The 10,000-nt window shown below is 45.9% G+C and overlaps 3 protein-coding genes across 6 annotated transcripts in view; 1 reads left to right on the top strand and 2 right to left on the bottom strand.

Moving 5' to 3' along the window:
• LOC135110242 (uncharacterized) overlaps nucleotides 1-4,708 on the bottom strand; it is a 14,942-nt gene extending 10,234 nt beyond the window's left edge. For 2 of the 3 annotated variants that reach the window (XM_064022368.1, XM_064022369.1), the window contains exon 1: nucleotides 4,560-4,708. The gene's annotated coding sequence lies outside the window, so the exon portion shown is untranslated. The remainder of the gene's footprint in view (nucleotides 1-4,559) is intronic. The other variant, XM_064022370.1, reaches the window with a different exon arrangement.
• LOC135110241 (tubulin polyglutamylase TTLL5-like) overlaps nucleotides 1-10,000 on the top strand; it is a 43,011-nt gene that overhangs the window by 1,486 nt on the left and 31,525 nt on the right. The window lies entirely within an intron of this gene.
• LOC135110238 (uncharacterized) overlaps nucleotides 7,241-10,000 on the bottom strand; it is a 5,584-nt gene continuing 2,824 nt past the window's right edge. The window contains exon 3 of one of the 2 annotated variants that reach the window (XR_010273162.1): nucleotides 7,241-7,411. Coding sequence is in view for 1 of the 2 variants with exons in the window: in XM_064022353.1 (XP_063878423.1) it covers nucleotides 9,619-10,000 (382 nt within the window). In the remaining variant the exon portion in view is untranslated. Of the gene's footprint in view, nucleotides 7,412-9,368 lie in introns of those variants that run through there. The other variant, XM_064022353.1, reaches the window with a different exon arrangement.

Genomic DNA, 10,000 nt, shown 5'->3' with positions numbered 1-10,000 from the left:
CCAAAATCCTTATTAAATTATCACTATAACCATAAAATCACCCTTGAAAACCCCTATAACTCCTACTACAGCGTCGAGATAGGCCCGTATTCTGAAACGCTTTGCTTTCTCACTACAGTTGTTTTCAAAGGCCAGAAAAACGATTAGCCAGATTCTCAAGTGTTTTTCTGTTAATTATGTAAAAATTTTACTAATCTGTCACTAGAACCATAATAAAACACCCTTAAAAATCCATGCAGCTTCAGTTAGAGCCTTTTAAATACATTGGAGGAGCGGCGTAGAAGTGTATCAGAATATGATGTGAAGCTGAGAAGTTTTGAGAATACGGGGTCCCTGTGTCCCCTAAGTAACGCTTCTCAGGGCAGCTCAGACTAATGACTCGCCGCCCAGACCCTCTCCTCATGTGCTCAACTCATTTCCTTTATTGCACTGAGCTCAACACGGCTTCTATTTTCGGCGCTAGTCTCATGCTGCCTTTTCTTATGGTTATTATTATGAAAATTACCGCCTTAGTGTTGTGCGTTAAGCCCCGTCAAGTTTTCTCTCCGGTGACGGTTACTCGGCGCGCTCAGGCATTGTGTTGGCGTGCCTGTGACTATGGAAGTGCTCTCTCTCTCTCTCTCTCTCTCTCTCTCTCTCTCTCTCTCTCTCTCTCTCTCTCTCTCTCTCTCATTTTGATTCTTCCGTGTCCCCTTTTTTCAATCTTTCTTTCCCCTCAATTTAACAATCCTTAATTCGCTTTTATTACCCATATTAGTGTGTGTGTGTGTGTGTGTGTGTGTGTGTGTGTGCTGTAACGCGCAAGTATTTCATCATCATTGGGGGCGGGACGGGACGGGGTGACGTGGGGCAGGGCGAGGTATAGGGAGTGACAGGGCGGGGCGGGGCAGGGTGGTGCGGCGTCTAATCCAGATGGTCCACAGACTCCCGTGGGGTTAGGTAACCCAACATGAACCAGCCATCGCCGCCTGTGGCTCTACAACCCTCACCACTACTACTGTTGCTCCCAGCAGCCCTCTGTCAAATTAACATAGTCACCTAAACTTGAATTTGTACACAAGACTTTACTTAAGGATGCAGGAAGAGACGTGAGGTGTTGATCCAGGCACAGTGACCCACTAAACTCACACATGACACCGCTGGCCACTCATGTCACGTCCAAATGTTGCTACGTATGCACAGCTTGTATAATGAAATGTTTGGTTCTCTCAAAAGAACTATTTTCAAAGGACGTAGAGATGACAAGTCGGGTTCTTATGTGTGTGTGTGTGTGTGTGTGTGTGTGTGTGTGTGTTTTACCTGTTGAAAAAGCGGAATTTTTGTTAAACTATCCCTAGAATTACAAAAAAACACCCTTGAAAACCCACAACAACCACTGAAGCCTGTTAAATCAGTCAAGGCACGGCGCAAAAATATCTTAGGAATAGGATCCATGTAGAACACCCTGTCACGTGCCGCTTTCTCCTTCCCGGGAAGTATAGAGGGTTGGGGTATGCATGCGGCGTCGGCAGTACGAGTAAGAGTGATTTTCTGTCAACGTTGGCACGAGCCACGTCAAGGCAGCTGACGTGCGGTAAATAATACAAGCTGCGGCAGCGTCTCACAATAGGCATCTCGGTGCTGCTGAGGTGGCGCACGCTTTCTTGCTGAGTTCCGAAAAACAATAACAATACGTGAAGCAACGGTGGTGGCGCTGAGCTGACGTTACACACACACACACACACACACACACACACACACACACGCAGAGCTGGAGTTAGTAAATCGTGCAGAGGCGAGGATAGGCACGAAGGTTTCATCGCTGTTTATGTATGACCAAGCATTTCCCAGAATAGAGTGATACATGTTTGCCTCCTTCCGTGGTTAGACAGACAGACACAGACAGACAGACAAAACAAACAGACTCAAAGATAAACATAAATAAATAAACAGGTAGATAGATAGACAAACAAAATGATATAGATAGATAGATGGATAGACAAATTGATAAATAGACAGATACACAAATAGATAGATATATAGATTGATAGGTAGGCACGTAGATAGACAGACAGAGTGAGAAACAGATAGATAGATAGATAGACTGATTGATAGACAGATGTTTGCTTCGATTAATAAACTGATAAGAAGAGAGCATAAGAGCATAAGTGGAGCCACCAGAAGCCAGCAGACCTACAGTCGCTGTCGTGTTGCATTGACCATGCCATCCGTTTAATATTCACTGAACAAAATATTGATCTCTGCAAAAAAAATATAAGAATGATATATTTTCCCTCAAAAAAAAGGGAAAAAATATTTATAAAGTTGTCAAATTGCACTTCGTTAGCAGAGAGAGAGAGAGAAAAAAAAAAAAATGAAAAAGCGTCATCTAGTGTTGCCAGCCTGTTTTTCATATTCACTCACGCTAATTCATACTCTTTCACGCTCGCTCACGCTCACTCACGCTTATTCATACTTACGCTTTGTTACAGTTATTTACATTTACTTACGGTCATTCACATAATTCACGTTTATCCACACTTATTCACGCTTATTCACACTTACTCATGCTCCTTCACATTTACTCACGATTATTCACGCTCACTCGCTTATTCACACTTACTCATGCTCCTTCACATTTACTCATGATTATTCACACTCACTCACGCTTTTTCACACTTACTCATGCTCCTTCACATTTACTCACGTTGATTCACTCTCATTCACGCTTATTCACACTCACACCCACGTTAATTCACGTTTATTTACATTTACTCACGTTCATTCACACACTCTCACGCTTGCCAACACTTACTCACACTCACTCTAATTCACATTTACTTATACTCACTCACGCTAATTCACACTTACGCTATTTTACGTTTATTTACACACTCATTCACGTACACCACACCCTTACCCATTCTTCACACGTTCATTCACGCTCACTCACACTTATTCACATTTCCTCACAGTCACCCACGCTCTACTTAAATCACGTGTCACCCACTCGCGTTAAACTCACGCTGATCAGTAGAATTACAGATGCGCACGCCAAGTTATACGCACGCTAGGGGGAGAGTTGCAGTATTTCTTGGTGAGTTTTCTGTTTATTTCCGAAAAACGCGCAAAGTTAGGTAAATATCAGCATTGAATCTGCGCAGAGTTGAAAAAAATATCGTAAAAAAAATAATAATAATAGTAATGCCGCACTTTTCATGCATTCATTGTATAATCTCCGCAGGTCACGTGATGAATTTGCTTTTAATCTCTCTCTCTCTCTCTCTCTCTCTCTCTCTCTCTCTCTCTCTCTCTCTCTCTCTCTCTCTCTCTCTCTCTCTCTCAGTTCAAAGGTAACCCACGACTAACAAAAGAAGTAGAATTAATGAAAAAAAAATAAGAAGAAAAACACGAATGCAATATGAAATACCTGAGTGAAAAATCTGGATATTGCATGCAGGGAACAAGGCCAAGGAGGAGTGAGTGGACCGTGATTACAGAGAGAGAGAGAGAGAGAGAGAGAGAGAGAGAGAGAGAGAGAGAGAGAGAGAGAGAGAGACTTGTAAAATGGTTATCAGTATAAAAAAAAAAAAAAAAATTAAATAGACTCAAATGAAGTTTATATATTTAACTTCTTATCACATGCTCCGTCACTGTCTCCTTAACTGACCTAACCTAATCCAACTGCACCATAGCCAGACAGTGATATGTACAGTTCAATAGCTTTACGCAGCACCGCCCTATCTGCAGCACCACCCCAGTACAGCACGTTAGAAAGGCATGCTTCACCTCAACACACAGCTGCTTCAAACTTGCATTCCTTCCTCGCCCGTCCTTCCCTCCTTCCGTCCTTCCTTCCAGTAGTTATTATTTCACCACCACCACCACCACCACCACCCCCACCACCACTGCTATTACCACGGCCACTAGAAACGCCACAGCAATATTATCACCAGTGCTGCTGCTGCTACTACTACTACTACTACTACTACTACTACTACTACTACTACTACTACTACTACTACTACTACCACTACAACAACTACAACTACTACTGCTACTACTGCTACTACTACTACTACTACTACTACTACTACTACTACTACTACTTCATCGGTTTAATCATTATTGCAAGTTGTTACTGCTTCTACTACTACTACTACTACTACTACTACTACTACTACTATTGCAACTGTGACATCATTACTATCAACGTCAACACCACTCTTACCACTGTCACTATCACGAATATCACTACTACCACCTCCACCACCACCACCACCATCATCATCAACACCACCACCACCACCACTATCATTACCATCATCATAATCACCACCGCCACTATTATTACCATTATCATAATCACCACCAACAACAACACTAATCCCCATCACCACCACTGCTACTATCATCACCACCACTACTACCACCACCACCACCACCGCCACCACCATTACGCTCCACCACCGTAATCTGCGGCGCCCCCAACCATAAATCCCTACCACTCCATCTGCCTCTTAATTCAACCGGGGAAGGGTGCAGGAGGGACGGCAGGGAGTGTGGGGGAGTATGTATACCTTCTGCTTGGCGGTGGGGGTGGCTAGTGTCCCCGGCAGTAGTGGCAGAAGGAGGAGCAGGAGGGCCGCCCTTGCCATCAACTTCATAAGGCTTGTTCCCGGCGAGACAGCGGCTTGAGGACTGCCCCGGCATCCACAACTGCTGCCCACGTACCCCACTACTCCACCCACCCACGCCCGTGTCCTCACTCCACCCACCCACCCGCCCATTCGTGCAGCATTGCGCCCCTCCACTCCTACACTCATTTGTTCCGTCACTGCCCCACACACACACACATCCATTCCCTTATTTTTCAATCTATTTACACATTTCCGTGCCTATCCATGCCCGTCCTTTCTGTCTTCGCCTCGCCCACTCCCTCATATCTCCCCTTTCCCATCCACTTACTTGCGTTCTCATTCCCCCCTCCACTTATCCTCCCGATTCCACATTTATCCTTCTTATGTGTCCCTGAGTTGAAATCACACCACTCCACCCATATCTTCACACACACACACACACACACATATACACACACACACACACGTACGCATCTTTTAAAATCTTACGTCAGTCTCCACTTAAATTAAACTCAGACATGACACAGAGATAGTTTAAATTAAGAACTAAACTAACTTAGACTAACGTAACCTAACCTACTCAGATACAACCTAACCTAGGCTAAACCAGCTTAACTTACTTCCGTGCTTCTCGTTACGTAACCCCTAAACTAGTCTCTCTTAGGTTCTAACCTCGCCAATTTTCTGCGTTCCTATTTATCCTCGCTCATATTTCCTGCTTCCCTGTTTTCCTACTTCCCTGCCTCCCTCGCTTCCCTGCCTCCCTCGCTTCCCTGTCACCCAGCTCTCGTGTCCCTGCTCCTCTGCCCCTCATTCCACACGCATGCTGATCGTCATTCCTCGCAACTCTGATCCGTTGCCCGTGTAATCTGCATCGTCTCGGATTTGTGGCGTTCGCGTGGTTATGATAGGGATGGTGATGACGATGATGATGATAAAGAAGAGGAGGAGGAGGAGGAGGAGGAGGAGGAGGAGGAGGAGAATGATGGTGATGATAAGGAGGAGGAGGAGAAGGGAGGAGAAGGAGGACGAAAACGAAATGAGGGGGATGAAGATGAAGGAGGAAGAGGTGGAGGAAGAAGAGGGAGAGATAACCAAATAACGAAAGAAAAAAAAAAAAACAGGACAAATATCATTATTGATGTTAAAGGTATCGTGCACACACACACACACACACACACACACACACACACACACACACACACACACACACACACACATACACAAACACACTTTTCCGCAGTATGGATGAGAGAGAGAGAGAGAGAGAGAGAGAGAGAGAGAGAGAGAGAGAGAGAGAGAGAGAGAGAATGGGCCGAGGCTGGAAACATTAATTAAGGAAAGATAATCTAGTCGTCGATATTCGATCATTAGCTGAGGCCGGTGAGCATCCCTTGGGAAGAACCAGGTGAGGAAGGCGTGTGTGGCGCGTGGGGACCTGAGGAGGCGTGCCGCGGGGCGTGTGTGGGGCGTGGAGAGCTGGATAGACGTGCTGCGGGAAGTGTTGGGGGCGTGAGGAGCTAGGGAGACATGCTAAGGGACGTTATGGGGGCGTGGAGAGCTGGGGAGACGTGCTCCGGGACGTGTGTGGGGCGTGGGGAGCTAGGGAGACGTGCTCCGGGGCGTGGTGGGGAGTGGGGAGCTGGAAGAACGTGCTGCGAGGCATGGTGGGGCGTGGTGAGGCGTGTTGAGCTGGGCAGGCGTGCTATGGGGCGTGCTGGGGAGTGGGGAGCTGGAAAGGCGTGTTGCAGGGTGTGATGGGGCGTTGGGAGCTGGGGAGGCGTGCTGTGGGTGTGCTGCAGCTGCAGGGCTGCAGGAAGGCAGGGACAGGTCTCCGTATTTTGAAACGTTTAATGTTCACACAAGGACTATTTCCAAAGGCCACACAGATGATTAGTCGTAATTTTTGATGTTTTTTTTTTTCTGATGTTGCAAAATTGTTAAATTATCACTAGAATCATGAAAACACCTTTGAAAACACTAATAACTTCCCCTGCCGTCTGTGAGCGCGATAGTGGCATGACATTTGAGGTAGTACGGTTCCTTAAGTGTATATCTTCCGGGAGAAATGAAAATGCTATCATTATCATTGTTCACATGGGTTAGATTATGCTACATTAGATACATTTAAGTTCGGCAAGATTACTTTAAGCTACTTTAAGTTTAGGAATAAAATCATATGCATCCTAAATTTAGAAGCGTCTCCTTAACCTCATGAAGCACCCTGAGAACCCAGACGAGGGGATGGGGGAGGAGGGGTGGAAGGAGGAAAAACTTAGCAGCGTTCTGAAGGACTGCTGGAGGCGGGGATGACGGCGCGTGAGTCCTAGCATGTGTAGGGAGATGATGACTTTTCCATCCCCCTCTCGGTGTGTCCTCGCCTGAAGGAAGCGCTGTGTGCAGGGAAGCGGCCCTAAATGTGACGTAATTATATCAAACCAGGAATCTCACTGTTTCCTGAAGAGCGTGTGATCCTGTGAACCGCCAGGGATGTACTAAGCTTCTTCCCATTCCCACCCACACGCCCCACCCGCCCTTGGGAAATTCACGCCCATGATGTTTCTTTTCCTGTTCGCGTTGTTATCACATTTTACGGTCTGGTGAAAGTATAAATAGCAAAGTATAGTTTCATTATTTATTTATTTATTATTATTTTTTGATATTTTTAGTAGTGAGTATTTTGTGTCTGTTGCGGTGGTGAGATGCAAGTTTGTGTGTCTTGGCTCAGCTTTCGTGAGTCTTGTTCGTGGCTACCATTAGTGTTCAGAAGTGATGGTGGAACTCACACGCTTCTGTAAAGGAAGAATGAATGAACGAATAGATAGATAGATCGCTAGATAAACAGGCAGAGAGATAGATAGATAGACAGACAGATAGATACTCGTATATAGATTAATAGATAGATAGATAGATACAGTAAAATCCCTCTCATCCGTCATTCGAGTATCCGGCAACTTCAAGTATCCGGCACATTTTTCCCCGACCCTTAAAATCAATAAAAAATCAATGTGTACTCATAAAATCTATTAAAATTCCCGCGCGAGGCATACTTTGTCCCCTCGCCACCAGAGCGCACTGCTTCGCGCCACCCGCGGCCCACTGCACTGTGTTTACTCAGTGACTCAGTCCCGCGTGTGCACTGTTTATCGCCTGACGCCTTCATCATGCCTAAAGTTGTAGAAAAAAAGGAAGCGTGTTGTGCTTACACTTAAGCAGCTGATCAGATCAGCTGCTGATTAAGATCAGCTGATCTTTGTTATGGTAAGATGCGTGAGTGTAGGGTGGTGATTGTGGACATAATTTCACTTCTATTCAAGTATCCGGCAATATTCAAGTATCCGGCATGTCGGCGGTCCCGTTGATGCCGAATAAGAGGGATTTTACTGTAGATATAAACAGACAAGTAAATAAATAGATAAATAATAAAATATAAAGAAGCTACGAGTATTATGTTTATACGTGAAAAGAACATTCCAAGAATATTTTATACGTGAGAGAGAGAGAGAGAGAGAGAGAGAGAGAGAGAGAGAGAGAGAGAGAGAGAGAGAGAATAACTTGCTACACAACCTGATCTTACGATTGTAGTTACTGCATTTAAACAATCCAACTCGACTGAACAAAAAGTATGAGTGCATGCCGCCCTCCTCCCCACAACGCATAAACCCTTTTCTGAAAACTATTACAATTAGAACCATGAAAACACCCTGGAAAGAGCCAATAACTTCCACTGCAGTCTGTTGAAAGGAGTCGAGATAAAAAGCCGAAACGTTTGATTGAGTGTGTGGGGGCCCGTGATTCACTGCCTGGCACGTGCTGGTGTTGCCATGCCGGGTGACAGCCTGATGGGACGCTACCCTGCCTTCGTTTCTGCGCCGCACCTCCACTAATTTCAAAATGCTCTAGTTGAAGTTACACGTGTTTTTAAGTATGTTTTAGCTCTAGTGGCACATTAACATTTCTATATCATGAACATGAGAAACACTCTTGAGAACCTGGCTAATCATCTCCGTGGCCTTTAGAAATAGTCATGGTGAAAACTCTCGACCAAATCCTGCTCGATGGCTGATGGGCCCATGTTTTGACTGAGCCTCCCTGACACAGAGAAGAATAAATAGTAGTATATGTGTTGGCCCTTACGAGGTTGTTTGTGACAGGCTATACACTCTTTCGTGATTGGTATAAGGTTCTTCTTCAGACGATATACACCTAACTGATAGGTGCCCGGGTGGAGGATAGTAAGAAATTTATTGGCAGGACATGGGGACCAACACGAATCCAGCTTCGCGAGAGAAAGAGTAATCCGGACAGATAAGAATACTCTCCCTCTCCCTCTCTCTCTCTCTCTCTCTCTCTCTCTCTCTCTCTCTCTCTCTCTCTCTCTCTCTCGTTTCACGTTAATAGAAATGGAAGAATGAAGGACAATATTACATAGCATTACCATTCACTCGAATCCTGAACACATTGGCAGTAATGCAAAAAGAAAATAAAAACAGTTGGTGACGGAGTGAGTAACTTCAATGTGTGGTGTGACGCGCTAGAGTGGTGACGTCAGGAGCATGGCAGTGTACACAGCCCTGTCCTACGCACAACGCTAAGCCTTCGTGACACACATACATCAGCCTCGATGACCCGGTGCGTGAAAGAGCCCACGGTCACCAACCACGCTGCCCAACTCACTGCGAGGCTTAGTTAACTGCTGAGTATATTGATGTATATATATGTGTTTGTTTGTCTATCTATTTATACCTGTTTATTTATGAGGCAAAGAAAGCAAAGACGAAAGAGTAACTGGAGCAGTGGTGTAATAAGAAACTGACGTGATAGTTGTTGTTGGCATGAGTTACCGCGAAGCTGTGATTTATTAGGCACATGTCCCATAGCTTGGCTTGTATGGCTGCTGCTGCCCGTCAGTGGTGACGCGTCCCCTCGCAACGAGAGTAATGCGGGAAGGTAGGCAGCGTCTGGCTGAGTGTGTCCACGCTTGTAAGCATCTATTTATTCACCGTATCAGCAAGCAGCGCCAGTGATAAGAGCAGTTTACATTAGGGCGGTGAGGGCGGCGTGTCGGGGCTAGCAGCGGGGGGCGGTCGAGGGCGTCCTCAAGGTCTCCCAGCAGGGCGCCGTGCAGAGTGTTGTAGACCGTCACTTCGTCATTGTAGGTTTGCTCAGCTTCTAAGTAGTTCAAAATATATTCCGGCAAGTAGTCTGTCTGGCCTAACACGAGGAGGATGCTATCAAGGATGCGCCCCACGGCCTCGTCCCGCGCCACGCCCTCCTGCTCTAGCAGACACACCACAGCCGTCAGCATCGTGGCCCCCACGTGGGGGTCCTGGTGCATCACCACTCTCTCCACAAAGTGGTCCTGCAGCAGGTCGATCACC

Source organism: Scylla paramamosain, chromosome 20, assembly GCF_035594125.1.
Source record: "Scylla paramamosain isolate STU-SP2022 chromosome 20, ASM3559412v1, whole genome shotgun sequence".
Taxonomy (NCBI): Eukaryota; Metazoa; Arthropoda; class Malacostraca; order Decapoda; family Portunidae; genus Scylla; species Scylla paramamosain.
The sequence above is the reverse complement of the archived record's forward strand: the minus strand, read 5'-3'. Positions and strand labels throughout refer to the sequence as shown.